The 18,073-nt window shown below is 40.1% G+C and overlaps 4 protein-coding genes across 4 annotated transcripts; 2 read left to right on the top strand and 2 right to left on the bottom strand.

The window, feature by feature from the left end:
* Nucleotides 1-429: 429 nt before the first annotated feature.
* c9h12orf43 (chromosome 9 C12orf43 homolog) lies at nucleotides 430-1,958 on the bottom strand. The gene is made up of 6 exons (XM_026343546.1): nucleotides 1,811-1,958; nucleotides 1,581-1,611; nucleotides 1,235-1,333; nucleotides 1,067-1,137; nucleotides 888-975; nucleotides 430-807 (listed from the first exon to the last, which is right to left on the bottom strand). Exons 1-6 carry the CDS (start codon nucleotides 1,926-1,928, stop codon nucleotides 465-467), a joined length of 750 nt encoding a protein of 249 aa, XP_026199331.1. The 5' UTR covers nucleotides 1,929-1,958; the 3' UTR covers nucleotides 430-464.
* A 501-nt stretch (nucleotides 1,959-2,459) lies between these two features.
* On the bottom strand, nucleotides 2,460-7,783 carry unc119.1 (unc-119 homolog 1). Its single transcript, XM_026343547.1, has 5 exons — nucleotides 7,438-7,783; nucleotides 6,233-6,346; nucleotides 4,995-5,103; nucleotides 4,719-4,891; nucleotides 2,460-4,602 (listed from the first exon to the last, which is right to left on the bottom strand). Exons 1-5 carry the CDS (start codon nucleotides 7,670-7,672, stop codon nucleotides 4,490-4,492), a joined length of 744 nt encoding a protein of 247 aa, XP_026199332.1. The 5' UTR covers nucleotides 7,673-7,783; the 3' UTR covers nucleotides 2,460-4,489.
* A 334-nt stretch (nucleotides 7,784-8,117) lies between these two features.
* pop5 (POP5 homolog, ribonuclease P/MRP subunit) lies at nucleotides 8,118-9,988 on the top strand. Its single transcript, XM_026343259.1, has 5 exons — nucleotides 8,118-8,159; nucleotides 8,241-8,383; nucleotides 8,761-8,910; nucleotides 9,041-9,124; nucleotides 9,421-9,988. Exons 1-5 carry the CDS (start codon nucleotides 8,140-8,142, stop codon nucleotides 9,525-9,527), a joined length of 504 nt encoding a protein of 167 aa, XP_026199044.1. The 5' UTR covers nucleotides 8,118-8,139; the 3' UTR covers nucleotides 9,528-9,988.
* A 278-nt stretch (nucleotides 9,989-10,266) lies between these two features.
* On the top strand, nucleotides 10,267-18,073 carry rnf10 (ring finger protein 10). The gene is made up of 17 exons (XM_026343258.2): nucleotides 10,267-10,818; nucleotides 11,589-11,773; nucleotides 11,903-12,108; nucleotides 12,189-12,279; nucleotides 12,380-12,564; nucleotides 12,755-12,891; nucleotides 13,237-13,391; nucleotides 13,694-13,822; nucleotides 13,977-14,217; nucleotides 14,579-14,712; nucleotides 14,835-14,952; nucleotides 15,036-15,137; nucleotides 15,247-15,384; nucleotides 15,472-15,563; nucleotides 15,699-15,756; nucleotides 16,685-16,849; nucleotides 16,966-18,073. Exons 1-17 carry the CDS (start codon nucleotides 10,656-10,658, stop codon nucleotides 17,037-17,039), a joined length of 2,373 nt encoding a protein of 790 aa, XP_026199043.1. The 5' UTR covers nucleotides 10,267-10,655; the 3' UTR covers nucleotides 17,040-18,073.

The following is an 18,073-nucleotide window of genomic DNA, read 5'->3' as shown; positions in this document are numbered from 1 at the left end:
GTGTAAATGACCAGAGAAACCTGGAGTCAGAGGCCATGGAGACAGTTCAGCTTTGACATTTCAAGGCTGAGTGAAACTCTATTTCACCGTCATATGAACAAGGATCAACATTTGATAAGATTCACTCTTGATTCAACAGAGAATCAACCGATAATCAACACTTTTTTATTAATATGTTTTGTAATATTCAGAAAGTGTAAATTCCACTTGTAAAGCATATGTTATCTGCACGGTTTTTTAAACTCACTGTCACTAAAGGTTTTCTCACACTTTTGAGTATCTTGGATGACAGATGAAGTAAACACTATTTCAAGAAGAACCAATAGTATTAAAGCATTTTTTAATGAAAAAATGTGTCCTAAAACATCCTCTACATATTCTGGGAAATATGTCACCATCCCGTCATTTCAATCTTGCAGAGTGGACAAACATTGCATTAAAGTGAACATTTAACCACAGGAAGTTCAGTTCAAAGCTTCATCCTCTGTATTTTGTTTTCGCTTCTTTTTCTTCTTCCGCTTCACTTCGACTTGTGTGTGTTCCTGCTCCGAGCTCCCGTGTTCACTGCTGCTTTGAGTTTTAACAGCAGAACATGCAGAATCCACGTCTGCACCCTCTTCTTGATTCTGTTTCCTCCTTTTCTTTTTCTTAACAGCATGAGTCTCTACTCCCTCTGCTAGGTTTGTCTTTTCCTTTACTTTCCCTGAGGGACACTCTGTCGATGTAGAAGAGACTGCGGAGGGTAAGAGATCTTTGACTGAGACCGCAGCCTCTCTCAGCCTTGATTCCATCTCGCTGTCACTGTCACTATGACAAACACATGTATAATGTTACATCCAAGAGTATAAGAACTTAGCAATATTAAAAAGAAAATTAAGACTAAGAACCTTGAGCTGGGAATAGGCCGGCGCTTCACAGGGGCTGGAGCATCCTCAGCTGCCTGCCCTGGGACCGATGTCGTAAACAGGCGAAATCCTAACAGAAGGAAAAACGTGACTAGCCTTGCATTCAAAGAGATTAAGCTATATTACTATAAAAGCAAGCCCAGAGGAAAGTCAAACTTTACCTTCATCGTGATCATCGCATTTTGCTGATTCCACACAGGATGAAGTTTCAGTCTGCATCTCTGTAATGTAACTGACAGTGACATCTACAGTATAAATATGATGGAAAAATTGTATATCTTTACCTCACAAAATACAATAAACCTTAAAAAAAGGTTACAACTCCTAACCTGTCAAGAAGATGTCCCAGTTTTTTTGCAACATGTGTGCGAAACCCTTGGGTCACCTGCAGCTCATTGCCATCATGTTCATGATCATCTGCAACAACACTGTTTCACAGCAGATCAGATTTTCATGTTATTATCATGCATTGTTGTCACACTCAATCATTTTAGCACACATTACATATATTATCCAAACATGTAGCATTAGCAGAAATACTAATTATGTAGGCTGCTAACACTCCTATATGAGTGACATACAGCACACACACACACACACACACACACACACACACACACACACACACACACACCTCCGTGTTCTACACTGCAGATATGTAATGTTGACACATACCGTTTTGACTGTTTCACATTGTTGCCCTCACCTAAAATAAACAAAGATAATAGCAGTCAACAATACAAACAGAGTGCATTTTATCAAGTACTGCCAAGTTGACATGTATTGCACCAACATGTTAGAGGAGTGACGTTAAGTTAAAGCCACACTAGGAGGTGACTTTCAGCAGGATGTATTTCATTACAGTGACGCCGACCTTCGTTTCTTACTACAAACACCTTTATCACCTTGCTTTTTGTCACTTGGTGTTTCCCACACGGCCTCCTGACATCTTTTAAGCTGCTCGTCGTCACTGCTGCTGGAGGCGTCAGAAGCTCCCACCATCTTTTTAGCGCGGGCCGCCATGATGAAACACGTGCTGCGGCTGCTGTTGGTGTTGTGTTTTGAGCTGAGGATTCTGGGTAACGTAGTCCCTTCAACAACAATCCCCAGGTAATAACGATTTAGGAAGTTAAAATTAATTATTTAATTAAGATATTTGAATCTCGAAAAACACCAGCAGTGCAGATAATTTGACAGGTATGATTTTTTATAGTATGCCAATAAAAAAACACTGTAATAAGCTCAAGGCAACAGAGATCAAAATGAAATAAAATGAGTAGCAATCATGTCAGATTATCACCAAAGAATAACATCATCATGAGGTGTAACGTAGTATTTCTAGCAACTACCAAAAATTGTGTGTTTTTTAAAATGTCATGTTAATTTAATGAAAATATGCACATAGAAAATGTTATTTCCTTGGCTAGGCTTCATTCTCACTTTACCTGCTATGTTCACCGTTCATTTACATTTTGTGATGTCAGTTGGATGAGAGAAGAGTCCAAGAAATCCCAGTTAATGTATTGAGCACCAGATTTTCAGTGTTTTGTATTCAGCCATTTTTATTTACAGTTAATCTGATACAATGTATCACTAATATCAGCCAACTTAAAAGAAGGAGTCCATGCAACAGGTTACAGGGTGGATACATAAACCTTTTGTATTATGGTTCAGGATGAAATATCATTGACTTACACAGTTTGGCAAAACATGTGCAGTCTTCCCAGGTACTTCAACACCAGTGGTGCTAACCAGCAGTAAAACTGAGATACATCCACTGAGGACAGCTGACAAAACAGCTGAGGTTGTTTAGGGGCTGATGAGGTGTCACTGATCATTCTGATTCTGATCAAGTGTAAAAGGATGTGATATGGAGAGCTAAAATGTTTTCCCTTCTGCTTACTGGTTTAAAGAACTATTATATTGCAGTGTTTGCTTTGTAGGTGGATACAGCACACGGTTCTCATACATCAAGAAACACAATGACCACCTGAATAAAAGGCACATTCAATCGATGTTAAGACTGTACAGTAAATGGAAGCCCCTGTCATTTGTGCACTGCATTTGTGCAAGTTTGGTTTTGCTGTAGCTGATTCACGACAAATCAGGCATGTGTTACACCAATGCTGACCTTATACAAGGTTTAGAATTACTTCCCAGCATTTTTCAAATTATCCATTAATGGTACCAAACAATGGCACCAAAAACTCTCATAGTTCTGCTGACTTAGAAGACTTTAGGAACACCTTGGAAGAATTCAAAATAATATAACAGTATGACAACGTCCTGAATGACCCCACACAAAGTGTCAACAACAAAAGAGCACCATAAGCTCAAGTAAGGTAGGAAGAGTTTTTTTTTTTTTTGCTGGGCTACTGAAAAACTGCATTGGTCTACCCCAGTGACTCATTAAAAATTGATCAACTAGGAAGCTACATCCCTCTGTACTGTCATGTTGTGTGCCACAGTGGCATTTCATTGGTAGATTGAAAACCTGAGAGCAGAGCGGCAGAAGATGAACTACGCAACTAGTTTTAAACTGGTTACCACAATGTTTACTGGTTACCACAAATTATCCTCCTGTAGAGAGGGATTAACAGCGCTGTTATCCCTAATAAACTATGAAGACAGATTTCTTGAAATTTAATCTCTGTGTGATTACATACTGTGGTTGATAAAGACCCTATAAAATGTGTGTCCAGTAAATGCAGTAACTTACATTCAACTGCTTTTTGTATATCCTACGCCAGAGTCTGTTAGAACAAAAACTAGATTCCCAGCAAATGATGTAAAGTTTTTTGAAATAAAAATTTTAAACACTAAGCAGGATAAATAGTCCACTGGAAGCACGTCCCGTTCTTAAATTGAAAAAAAAAAAAAAGAAGAAAAAAAAAATCCTAAGGAAGAGATTGGTCAACCAACAATGTACACTTTAAAAAGGATCCCTAGCTTAAACATCTTACACAAACAGCTCCAATGTCTTACAACCAGCTAAGATATTTAAGGAAGTAAAATTCAAACAATGTTAACTATTGCTACATGATCATCTATAACTAACAATACTGTAAAACATCTAGTTAATGCTTGTTTTTCCATATATGAAAAACCCAATTGTCACTTGCAAAACGTAGGTACTCTCAACTGATAACATCTATATACTGAAGTAAATGTAGTTTTAGCTAACAATCTATGGGCTTTGCCATGAGAGGTCTGTGACTCAAAGTGTCCCTTTCCAGCAGAGACGGCAAGAGTAAAGCGAAAGTGTTTAAGCAGTAACATAATACTTGTATGAGCAAAAAGCAAAAGACAGAAGGAAAAAAAGCTTCAGTCAGATTTAACGGGGAGATATTTAACAGAACATTTGTCTCATTCCTAAAAACTAAGCTCCATGAGGTACTGATAAATGGACTGATAATTTAATCTGGAGGCAGATGTGGGCCACTGATTCTGAAGAATTTTGTCACATTCATAGGAGTGTCCATAAAGGAAAGAATACTTTTGCCTCCCGGAAAGACGCTTTTGGGTGTTTATAATCCAAGACATCCTTCCCTGTGGAGGTATTGCACACATTTTCCCTTCACATATTAAAGACCACCATTGTAGGCGTAGTCAGCCTTGTTGTGCATGATAAGTTTGTTGTCCACAAAATAGAAGCTGTCTGATCTGGTCTCATAGGGGTGCTCCACCATTTGGCGTACTAGAGGAGGGCAGAGATGGACAAAGAGAAAGGAAATGAAGATATGGATCATTACATAAAAATATAGTCTTTATAGAATTTATATTGGTGGCTGACCAAAATACACTGGGACTTACTGAGGTCTTCTGGAAGCTGTGGAAATTCATAAATGTGTTCACACGTGTTGCAGCTGTTGGGAATACAAAAGCCAAAGTCAAAGTCAAAGTTCTTGAGAAGGCGTCCCTGGAAGTAATGCCTCTCAATCATTCGAAAGCTGTTAATGGGCCGGTCTCCCACTGTGAACTCCACACTGTATTTTGGAAATACAAAGAACAAGGACAAAAAATTCAAATATCTGCATTTCAACTCAAAAGGTTGATTAGTACGCAGAAAGCCACAGTTTATTTGCTTACGTTGCACCAACAGTGCGCAGTTTTAGAAAGGCTGGTGTAAACTGGTATCTGACAAAACGTCCAGCACTGGTGTCTACATCTCCACTCTCCTCCTCACTCTCCACCGGACCTTAACACAGAAAACATGCATGTTTAGTTGACTGGCATCCAGTATGGACAGGGAAGGCAAACGTTACAATATTTAGTAGCATAAGCAGCATACTTGATGTTATTTCTCAGCATAATGTAAACATTTGTCATCACAAACAATTATATTATCATTCACCACATACTTTAAAGAAATCTGTCATTGCATTAACTGTCTGATGAATTTGACAGAATGTTAAGGAAACCCTGATGTTTCACAATTCTTTTTCTAAAATCCATGAAAAATGTGCTACTAGTACAAAGTTAGCAATAAAAAAGACAGATTGCTTAAGTAATCCCTGCAGCTGTGGGACTTAATAATGTAAACGCTTATTTCTACACACTATGGAGATAAAAGCTACCAAATGCATATGGAAAAGGTATAAAATCTATGCTTGGTTATTGTACATCAGGTACAATAATCAGGTATCAGGTAACACCATCACTCTGTCTCAATGGATAACACTCTAAACCCATTACAATTTGTATACTTGTCCAATACATCCACAGACGATGCCATCAACCACACCCAACACACTGCCCTCTCCCACTTGGGGCAGAGGAAATGGAAATAATTTTCTTGCTGTTTGTGGATTACAGCTCTTTAAAAGGTTCCTGGGGCTGAACTCCACTGTCGGTCAATGAAATCTGGACTTCCTGGCTAGAAGCCCCCAAATGGTCAGGATGGGAAAACACCTTCATCCATGCTCTCCTTAGTGTCCTACTTTACTCCCTTTACACAAGTGAATGCACAGCTAAACACAGATTTAACAAATTTGTAAAGTAAGTTGATGACACAGTTGTGACAGGTCTCATCACTAACTGCAATGAGAAGGCCTACTTTGAGGAGGTGGAGTTCTTCACTATATGATGTTAACATAACTCCCTAAACATCACTAAAACTTGCTGAGCAGTCAGGCTGTAAGAAAGTGAAAGCTTTAAAATACTTAAAATTACCCTGGCTGTAGAAGAAAAATATATTTAATTTCTGTGAGCTTCATGAACAGCTGCATCTATAAGGGAGCTCATAGTTTCTAAATTTCATTTAAGTCAGGCCAGCATTTGCAAAATATTAGGCTTTGTGGTGTCTCACAAGTTAGTAAGTCCCTTACCACTGTTAGGAGGTTTGGCAATCTCAAACAGCACTGTGCCCGTCTCCAGATCCCTGATTTTGAAACGAGTGAAGTCAATGTTGTAAATGTTGTCCTCTGGTTTGCAAAGATAGTCTGATGTGAAATAAAAGCATGAGATCATGTTAAGAGAAACACAAACATAGAGCAAGTAGGTTCGCTGCATCACAGTGAGCAGCCACCCATTAGCAAACAGAAATTCTTATGTCCAGTTTCATAAAACTGGTTCCTGCACCTTGCAGCAGCAGTGAGTAACACAGGCTCCAAACTTTTCAACAAAGTGAAGTGAGAAAGGGAGGAAGTAAAGCTATTGTTGTCTCGCCCGGGAAAAGACCAAAAACAATGAAAGGCATTGAACATTGGCTGCAACTGTGGTTGACTGGGTGTCCAACAACAGACAACAGACTAATTGTGCAGTCACTAGTGGAGTGGAAGGTGATGACAATTCTAAGGGGTCTGAGAGACAAATATTTGATTGGAATATTCAGTATTGCACTAGTCATATTCAAGGAATATGGATAATGTAAAATGGCTCACTAATAGTGACAAATCAGATCAGTTCCAAAGCATTTTAGCTTCAGTTTTAACTCACTGTTTTGGTTTTCCAGCCCAAACCGCTGCCCCCTCAGCCTTATTTCTAGCAGTGTCAGGTAGCTGTATTGTCAAACTAAATCTTCAGCTCTGAATGGCAAACATAGGAAGTCTCTGACTAACTGGTGCAGTAACTTTTCCTTTAAGAGTGGATAGAGATCAAGACAAAGGAAAAGTTTAATGAGTAGAGTCCTGTAACACACACACACACACACACACACACACACACACACACACACACACACACGAAGCAGAGTGGTTTCTTTACTCTATGTAGCTTTAAGGTCTGGGGACTCAAGACAATAATCCTCCTGGGGGCCAGGAATTCTAAGCTACGCCCCTGGAAACCTAATTATTACTTGACAAACGGAAAAAGAATTAAGATACCCATCTTAAAACATAGTTAGTCCCAGAAACTAATGCTGCCTGTTTAACTAACCTAACATTAGGCAGATTATTACAATTCTATAATTAGTTAGAGGACTAATTGGTTAACTGAAAATACTTAACTACAATTAACGTTAGCATGCGCTAAATAACGAGCAATGTGATTGTACTGAGTTTATTTAAGGCCATATTAACATTTAGAGACGTACCCTCCGTCACAGCCCGGAGACCCAGGACATGGTCCGGGGAAACGTCTCTTCCAAGAGCCCGGAGTTCATCCTCTGTGAACACAGGCCACTTATCCGTTTGACTGCGCCTCGACTTCAGCTTCTTCAGCATTCCTCCACCACTTTTTCGATCCCTGTGGTTCGTTTCCGAGCCGGCGTTTGCGCCCGTCTGTCCCTTGTTGAATTTTTGTGCCGGTTTGCTTCGAGAACCGTTCATACCGGACACTATAACAACAATGAAAAGAGTTGTTGTGCTTCTTAAATTCGGAGCGACTTCACAAACTGCGGCTGTAATTTCAAGATGGCGTAAACTGTGTACGGGACACGGAAAAGTCAGATTGTGATTGGCTGAGAGAGATGGAGGTTGTCATAGTTACCGACGGGGTATGAATGGTTTACGCCACAGCGCTTCCCGTTTCCTCCTCCCGACTGAGTGTTACAACAAACAACAACAACCAGACCATAATTACGAGCAATCTATTTCTCATGCTTTTCGTTACGTGATATCATAGTATTATTCACATTCGTTAGAAGAACATCGACTTGATGTGCAAATTACTACTAATTCGTCCAGTCTAGCGCATCCGTCGTTGCTACTCATGTCCAGCGTGCGGCGCTAGCACAACTCTCCGTGAGGCATTTAGTTGTTGACGGAAGTTTCCACAGAAGAAGAATGGACTGACGATGGTGCGAGTGAAGTCTAGGTAAAACGTGCTCTTCGTGTGTCATTTGATCACATTATGTCTGTTCATAATAATTACTGATGTTAAACCCTCTGTTGGTAGATACTTACTTTGCGAGGTCAACGTGTCAGACCGGAGCCTCCTGCTGCTGCTGGATGACCGAGCTATTGCAGCCGCGGTGAAGTCAGTGGTGGCCCGCATACACGGAGACTATGGGGCGGCTCTCTGCAGCATCCGATTCTCTGGTTAGTAGTAGTGACAGAAGTATTTTAGGAAAAGCTGATTCATAATTTTAAAACGCTTAATAACGTAACCTGCTTCATTCATATCAAAAATACAGGTTAATGAGAAAATGTGAACTTAAAGTACCCATGCAGTAGGATGACATAAGACTCCGATATGCTGTATTATTTTTAATTTTTTCTACTTGATTTATTAGTGATAATGCTGCATTAACGTGTTAACAACAATTTCATGTTGTCCAGTGTTGCAGGAAAAATATTTTTTTCCCCCAAACTCTATATTTCCCTAAATACATTTTGTAGTTGAATCTAATGCTGTCACAATGCTGTTGTTTTGAATGAGCTCTCTGTTCTCTGCTTTGTGTTTTTTTTTTTTTTAGTTAAATATCTGAACGCCCACACTGGAATAGTATTCCTGCGTTTCCCCAAAAGATGTTACAAACTCCTCTGGTCTGCATTGCCTTTTATTACCAGTGTTGAAAGTCGTGGGCAAAACATCCCATGTTTTCTGAACTGTTTGCATGTGGGAGGTAAGACGAGCACCAGCAAATATTCCATAATGAGTGGGAAATACATTTTAACAATCTTAAATTAATATGAATTATATAATATTATACATATTAATTATGCCATTAACTGCAGTGTTTTGTTTTTTTCTAGGAACCATTAGAACATGTCAGAAGTTTCTGGTCCGATACAACACCCAGCAGCTCCATCGAATGCTCCCTAAATGTAAAAACGAAGGTAAGGGATTTCATTGAATGCTATTTGATATTATTTGTAACTCTATATAGTAGTCACTTGATGCCCTTTTATTATTTTCTCATTTGTTTTTTGAACTATTAAGTAATAAAATCCTAATATTCACTAAACGTGAAAAGGAGTAATCTTACTGTATGTGGTCTTTTGAAGCAGCATTTAATTGGACTTTCCCTCAGAATTACATATTTCAGACTATATACTTTACTGAAGACCGGCAGACTAAATGAAAGATGAAAGAAAAATGCTATTTTGCTATTATTACTCTTTTTCATTTTCAGAAGAAAGACAAGAGGTTCGAAAAGCAATTCTGAACTGCTCTCTGACAAGACAAAACAAGGAAACATTTCAAGATGAAACAGAGAGTGAGGAAGACGAAGAAGAGTAATTTAATACTGTACCATACTGCAGTAAAAGGCGGCAGCTGTGTGATTGTCATTGGATGTTTGGTTTTGACTTTTTTGCTACAGGACTGATAAAAAGGATGAAGCATTTGGATAATTTTACTGTACAGCCATCTTTGAGGAACCATGGTTTAGTTCAGATGTTCACTGCATTTCTTACCAAAGGAAATGGTCTGACTTTGTCTTTCTATAGAGGGACACAGTACTTTATTTTTGTCAAATAAATACTTTCTGTTGGCTGAGTAGTCACTATAAATCTTTTAAAACTAAAATCACGTTTGATCTTTCTAACAGCTAATGTTTATTCTGAATAAGATACTGATACTGAATAAGACAATGACTGTTTCTTAAGAAACAGAGTTTGTTTTAATGAGTTTATTTTTATACTGTGTATTGCACCTTTCTGTATTTTGTTTGTAAATTAAAGAACTGTTCTTGAACCTCATACATTTGTTTGGTTCCCTTAAAAATAACTTTCACAGAATTTGTTGTATGCAGCGGTGTAAAGGGTTTTATTTAATATTCTTTTCTACTGTCAGCTGGTATAGCTTAAACCTTAACATTATTGGAACTGGTTCACTAAAAGGCTGGGAGAAAGACAAATTTTACTCAGAAATAGTAAACTTAAAGAGAAGCTGTCAAAGTGCCTTAAGTACTACATATCCCACAATCCCTAGCTGGCTCTGTGTACCAAACAGATTGCAGGCAGTATAAGAAACATCCGGGTCTCTCGGGTTCTTGTCTGGCGACCCGTCGCCATTAGTGCAAGCTCGCTGTAACGGATATATTTTTTAGGTCAAAATCTTTGCATTGACGCGTTTTCCAGCTTTTGGAAAACATTGAACGCCTTGTTAAGGCCACACTGTTTTCCTTAGCGAGAAAAAGACTTAAATCAGGGGGTCTTGGCCCCGCGTGGCGAGCCTTCGTTCTCACTTCCAACAGCCAGTTTAACTTGAGACGCCGAAATCGTGTCTCTGTTTTTTTCTCGGATTTGTTTTATTGTCAAGATGTCGCCGTGATGGGGTCTCCGCGTTTGACAGAAATGAATCAGGGCCTTCGTCGCCTGACCCGCACTCAGAGCAGTCCGCTTTCCCTTTTCGTTTTTCTGTTTGATGCTAAAGAGCTCGACGGCTCTCTGCCCGGAGCTCGGCCTCTGCACCGCTCACTACACGGAGACAGACATGGAGAAAAACCCCAACAGCAGCACCAGCACCAAGGTTCCGCCCCGTTCCAGCTCCACAGGTCCAGCAGCGGGCGAATCTAAACCCAAGACAGGTGGGAGCCCCCTGAACAACAGTAATATCTCTCACTGCTGGCAGCTCTCGGAGCTAAACACGCCGTGTGGCCTGCTGGGGCCTAGCAGTAGCGCAGAGGTTGTTTTTCTGGTACGGCTGACGTCGCTGTCAAACCCTTTGACCCAGCAGCAGTCTGAAGTGCAGCTGGTGTTAGCACAAAGCGCCGTATTTGTTATTTCCCCTGTATTTGTGCAGAGACGTAGACACTTCAACGATAAAATGATGCTGCTTTAAAAAGTTTTACTCTCCAACTGTTTGGGTCATTCCCGTGCCAACACAATTCACATATCCAAACGTGCAGTCCCTGAGTGCTTATAAAGGTAGTTTTTAACTATATTAACCTGGTGCATTTTTTTCCTTGTAAGTTTATCTCTAACATACCACTAAAATCATATTCCTTTACTTTTACAGACTTTAATTCATAATGGTGTGGTGAAGTTGTTGTTGTTTTGTTTTGTTTTTGTTTTTAACTAAGGGTGAACACCCCTACTTGAAACTAGTGTCTGTATTAATATGGATTAAATTGAAATCTACAAATAAAAGCTTTATGTGCGACACCAGTCCCACCAGATGGAGTGAAATTGCAGAGAGCAAAATTTGAAAGTTGTGTAAAAAAGTCATGCAAAGGCAGACTTACCTATTTCTGGCTAACAACCCGCAATACACATCTGCACAATGAAGATGCTTGTATTAAATCACGATACTCATGGGTTCTTGTAGCTAACACTTTTTTATTTTTTTTTATTTCAGAAGGTAAAAATAATGGAGGTTCCAAGCGGTACAACCGCAAGCGTGAGCCCTCCTTTCCTAAAACCGACAATTTCGCAGGCCCTCGTCGCACCAATTCACAGAAAAGCAAGAATTTTGACAAGAGACCCCCTCAGAGAGGTGGAGGACGACAGAATGGAGTTACAGGTGGAGGACGACGTGAGGAGGTTGGGTTTTTTTTTTTTCTCTCTCAAAGGACTTTGTTGTATTTAATGTGAAAAAGCATTTCAGCAGTGTGAGTAATTATGAAAACTAAAATTTACTCTCTACATTTCTGTCCACCTCTGCCTCTCCAGGTAGCAGAGACGCGCCGGGCCGAGTTTAGCCCGGCTCAGTTTTCTGGACCGAAAAAAATAAGCTTGAACCACCTGTTGAACTTCACTTTTGAACCTCGTGGAGGTAATGGTGGTGTTGGCGATGGAGGCCACTCCTGTTGGGGCCGCCGAAATAAATGGGGCCATAAGCATAAGCCCTTCAACAAGGAGCTTTTTCTGCAGGCCAAGTAAGCACCTCCTTAGACTGTTGAAAATATTAAATACAGAGGCTGCATGATGGGAGTCATCTCATTTTTGTGTTTTTCAGTTGCCAGTTTGTTGTGACTGATGACCAGGACTACAAGGCTCACTTCACTGATCCAGACACTCTGGTTAACTGGGACTGTGTGCAGCAAGTGGTGAGTGCTATTGAGCTGTGCTACCAGTACATAAACGTAAGGAATAAATTAATTGGCATTTTGAAGCACTTAATCACAATCCATTTGTGTATTTCTGCAGCGCATCTACAGCCATGAGGTGCCATCTTGTCCCATCTGCCTCTACCCCCCTGTGGCAGCCCGAATCACCCGGTGCGGCCACATCTTCTGCTGGCCGTGTATGCTGCACTATCTGTCTCTTAGTGATAAGAGCTGGTCCAAGTGCCCCATTTGCTATGAGGCCGTGCACACTGCAGACCTTAAGAGGTAAATGACAAATGAGAGAGTTGCACTTCTTCCACACTTCCACACAGATCCAGATAGTTTTGGGCTAATTTCAATTAATTTCATCATTAAGAAGAAAAAGCTAAATGACAAAAGACAGAAGAATTTGAACAGATTATCTTTTGAGTAAAGTTATTTTGGCAGCTTCTTATCATTTTATATTTTGTTGCAGTGTGGTTGCCATGGAGACCAGGCAGTATGCTGTTGGTGATGTAATCACCATGCGGCTGATGCGGAGGGAAAAGGGGTCTTTGGTGGCCATGCCTAGTTCTCATTGGGTAAAGGTGGAGGAGCCTGTTCGCTTTGGAGGTAAAGAAAAGCAGCTTTGTTGATTTATTTAGACATTTTTAAATTTCAAAAGAGTTGATGTACAAGAGCATATTATACACACTTAAGGTATTGACCAATCAACAAGTAAATAATGTGACAGGATTATTTATATATTTATCTTTGCATTGTCATTAAACCCTTTGGCTTTTTTTGAGAAAGATAATTTTTTTTGCATTTTAGCCTTTATTATATAGTTTGACAAAGGATGTACGTCAAATGTCCCCAACCAGACTCAAACTGCAGACATTGCTTTTCTGTGGCTGTGCACTAACCAGTAGGCTACCTGTGCACTACATTAAACCTGTGTTAATGTCTGTTTTTTAGACATGTGTCTTAGCCCCTACTCCAAGCTGCTGCTGACCTCTCCGGAACAGGTCCTGAGCCTGGTAGCAGAGGAGAAGGTGGTCCTGCAGACTCAACTTAGCCAGGAACAGGACGCCCATGGCTGCTTCATCCAGAGCGCCCTTTGTCTTTTGCAGGTAACTAAAACTACATGCCAAGCAATTAGGTTATTTTACCTGTATTCATAAATACATAATAAACAGTACAAAGTGAAGAAACATGATTCTATGATGGGAGTACATCTAAATGCATATCATCAATCAGGAATGAACAGAAATACTGCAAATACATTGGTAATAGCTGACAAGTGGGTATTTACAGTGTCACTGAATGTAGAATGATTGCATTTTTTACTGCTAGTCTCCCTGTGGATGTACACAAAATAAAACTAAAGAAACCTACACATTTAACATTCTGTTTGTATGTGTTCGTGATTAAGGAACAAGAGGAAATGCTTCTAAAGCAGCACAAAGGAAATGCAGGAGACAGCCTTGACCTGTCTTCTCTGACTCTGGAAGAACCTTCTTCTCCTGTGGAGGAAGTGGTGACTAACATCAGCTGTACCAGGGTGAGTCTGAAATGTATTATTGTTGCAACCTTTTTGTGTATAATGTATCTAAAGGTGTTGGGATCATACTGTGTTTTACTTGGGTTTTTTCTACTTTTATGTGGTGTACCTGGTTCAACCTATGCTCACCAAGAGGTGTTTCTATCCTTTCTAGCCTGTGCTGCAGTACTCCTCTGCATTTGATGATGAAGTGGCGGAGCTCCCAGAGGACACAGCTGCAGAGCTGCCAGAGATCGCTGAAGACATTATGCAGTGTGTGTTGGAGGAGCCTCCAGAGGCGATGGTGGATGCTGCTCCAAAGCCTCAGCTTGATGGGGAAACCCCTGCCAGTCAGTCACAGCCAGGCCGTCCCTCAGCCAGTGTGGTGCATGGACCCTACTACTATTTCTATCAAGGTGGGTAATTCCCTTGCTATCCAGCCTTTTGTGGGGTTTCCTACAAACTCAGATGAAGATGGTTTTAGCTTGGCTGCTATAATGAAGAAGTTACTTTTAGAAATCTGTAAAGAGAATGAGTAAAGCAAAACATGGAGTGACCCTGTTAAGTAACATTAAAAACCTTCAAATGTGGCTGCCCTGTACACAGTAGTCATAGAAATGTTGAAGGACTCTCTGGAGTCTGGCCATTAAAGTTCAGGATCCATGTTTGTCTTTACTCTTGGCTGTTAGTTTTATGTCCTTTTACATTTAAGTTTCGATGTTGACTCGACCTGTATCTCATCACCTTTTGTTCTCTTTCCTATGTTTCTCCCTCCAGCGGATGACTGCCAGCAGATGTTCCTGCATCCCGTGAATGTACGCTGTCTGTTGCGTGAATATGGCAGCTTGGAGGCCAGTCCTAACTCGATTACTGCCACAGTGGTAGAGGTAGTGGGACACACAGTCACTGAGGTCAGCAAACAAAGAAACACTGATCACAGCATGTAACAATTTTTGTAAAGTTTAAACCTAAATTGAAACATTTCACAAAATGCTAAAGTCAGTTGTTGATGATATCTGCATTTCCGCTGCAGGAGATTCGCCGTCGGCATCGCTACTTGGCTCATCTGCCGCTCACATGCGAGTTCAGCATCTGTGAGTTAGCTCTGCAGCCACCAATCCTGTCCCAAGAAACTCTGGACACCTTTGCAGGTTAGAACCATTTTTCCAGTTAAGGGATGTGAATTTGCTGTTGTATCAGACATTTCATTTCAGTTTTCTCAACAAACCTTTAGATGACCTGGAGAAAAGAAAACACCTGAGGCAGAAGAAAGCGAGAGATGAGAAGCGCAGAGAGAAACGAATTGAAATTGAGGAAAACAAGAAGCAGGGGAAATGTAAGTACAGCTGAGCACTTAAATAATGACAGCTAAAAACTATTTGTCTGGGAAAATGGATACAACTTCGCAGCTCCATGACAAAATATTTGAACTTGTGTCCCCACAGATCCTGAGGTGCATATTGGACTCGAGAACCTTCACCATTTCCCAGCATTCGGCTCTCCACCCCACAACAGCAGTCCTCCTATTCAGCCTGATGTCACTTTTCTCCCTCCATCACCCCTCAGCACCAGTCCCTCCTCTGGTAAGCTTGTTCTTCTGACATGTACTGTTCCATATTTTCACTCTCATCAGCTGTCAGCTGTGTCATTGCTCTTTTCTGCTGTCCTAGATGGGATGAGATTCCCGAGTCTGAATGGGCAAAGCCCTTCCCCCACTGTGGGTAGTGTGGAGGAAGACTCCCACTGCATGTCCTTTGCACAGGTGTGTATGGCAAATACATACACGTCTGTTGATTGTAACTACCCTTGCTACAAGGTTAAAACATAAGTGCAGTGCTAATGTTGTAGCGCATACTATACATATTTGACCAGGTGAAACCCTGACTTTCTTATGTAGATGCTAAGAGATGGGAAAGCCAGAGTTGATGCTGGGCCCAGGATCACTCCAAAGAAAGGTAGTGCAAGACTGCAGATTTTGTTGTCACTTGTAAAGTGTTTGACAGACATCACACAGTTTTGAAATTTTAAATGATTTAGATAATACATTTAGTATTGTCTCTGTTCAATATTTTATCAAATGTGTGCAGTAATGTTATATTTAATTTTACCCTTCCTTTGTCTCAGTTGAAAAGGTGGAATTAATATCCAGTGAACTCATTTGTTTACATTCTAATACCTGCATGAATCACATAAATGTACACGGTTTAATTGTTTTAATAACATCCCAATAAACAGTAGTGCATACTGGTTTGTGGTCAGGACCTGCAGCAGTTAAGAGGATTCACTGAAACACTTAATAGCAAGATTGTCAGTGTACTTTGTGGTGCCATGTGGTTTGGTCATATAGCTTTTAGTGGAAATGAGGATTAATTTTAAGTTTAATTGACTTTGGAAAGTATAGAACCTGCTTCACTTTTTGTATACTGGTATACATACTGTGTATACAAATCATGCTCTGTTCAGTAACTCATAATGACAAAGTGACGGTTGGCATTAGCCAGTTGATAAAAAATTTCTGTTCATCAACAGAGACAGAGTTTTGTGTTCTTGCCAAAAAGTCCTCCTTGTGGCAGGTTCTGCCATTTGTGCAGAGGACATATGAACCTCTGTTAGAATGACTCTTGGGATCTTATCACCTCCTCAGTCACAGCCCTTTTTGCCAGGTTAATCAGTTTGGCTCAAGAAAAAACTCTACCAAAAACTTGTTTAAATTATACATGTATAGTGGGGTGAAGATTATCAGAAACCTCTTTGTACTTGCAGGTGAGTGGGTTAAATTACTAGAGCTTTGTGTATTATTTCCTGTAAAACCGGTCTTACAGCTGTTGAACAGTCAAAATCCCTGGAGGCCTCATAACGTTAGAATTGTTTTGTGCCATACAGATAAGCTGTTAGCTCCCCCCGCAGCAGACAGTGATGGAGAGAGTGACGGGTCAGACCGTGTCCCAGTGCCCAGCTTCCAGAACTCCTTCAGCCAGGCTTTTGAGAAGGCACTTCTGCAGCTGGACAACGGTCCAGCTTCTCCTCCCCAACCTGTGGTTGAGCCAGGTCTGGAACCTATTAAGTCTATATTCACTGTGTTATAGTTAAGAAAAATGCTTCTTTCGTCTAAAGCCAACGGTTGTTCTTAGAATTGAATTCATACTTTGTGTTTTTTGTTTCAGATGAAAGAGGAGGAAAGAAGAAAAAGAAAAAGCAGAAGCTTCTGTTCAGCACATCTATGGTTCACACAAAATAGACAACACTGAAGTTCAATTAATTACACACTTTCTTGAATCCATCTTCCCTCTGCTTGTGTTTTTACTTCCATGCAGACCTTTCTTGGAACTTTAAATGATGGAAATAGGTTTTAGTATGTAGCCAAAGTTCATGCTGCTTTAGTCCTTGTTCCATAGGCTTGATCCAGCATTGAGGTGTTATGTGATTTGTTTGATTTACATTAATACAGCTAGATAAGAGCTTTGCAGCAACCCCCTTTCACACAATGAAAGCCTTGAGGGTTACATTTAGTTTGAAAGCTGAGTAAAACAAGGAATATAAGAAGCTGCTTTATGTGTACGTCAGGCTTTTCATTGCTTCCAAGATACCTGACTTACATCAAGTGGTTTTGTGATGGTCATGTTCATGAGTAATGTGGATAAGAGATGGGTGGTTTATATTAGAGAAGCAGTCAGCCAGCTGCAGGTCCATTGCACCTTTGACTCTTTCCAGGATACTCAGTGCTCAGACATTATCAACTCGACTTGAACCTTGAAAATGATGAAAACATTTATTCAGTGTTCATCATCAGGTAATAATTTGGTACTTCAAAACCCTTCAATAGGATGGATTCTGGGGCTTCCTGTAGTGACATCTGTCCTAATATTCCATAACAACATCAATGCATAATATCATTGTAAGGAAGTGGAAACACAGTATTGTATTAAAGAGATTAGATCTGTTTGAGCAGCATTCTAGTATATTCTGCCTGGTTAAACGATAAATACGCACTTTTTTTGCATTCAGTTTCTCCTCTGTCATCTTTTGTTGTAGAATGTTTTCTAACAACACAACTTCCCCAGTTTAATTTCAGTGTTGGAAATGTGTGATGTTGGAGAATCGCTGACATTTAAGGAATGCTTGTGAAACCTGAAGAAAAGTGGATTGAACTTTTTTTTTTTCTTTTCTTTTTTTTTGAGGTTCTATATTCACATTTAATTTTGAACAAGTTTATAGGCTAGTTAATGTTACTAGTCTGTTGCAATTAATAAACAATTATGCACAATCAAGGAA

Source organism: Anabas testudineus, chromosome 9 (assembly GCF_900324465.2).
Source record: "Anabas testudineus chromosome 9, fAnaTes1.2, whole genome shotgun sequence".
Taxonomy (NCBI): Eukaryota; Metazoa; Chordata; class Actinopteri; order Anabantiformes; family Anabantidae; genus Anabas; species Anabas testudineus.
The sequence above is the reverse complement of the archived record's forward strand: the minus strand, read 5'-3'. Positions and strand labels throughout refer to the sequence as shown.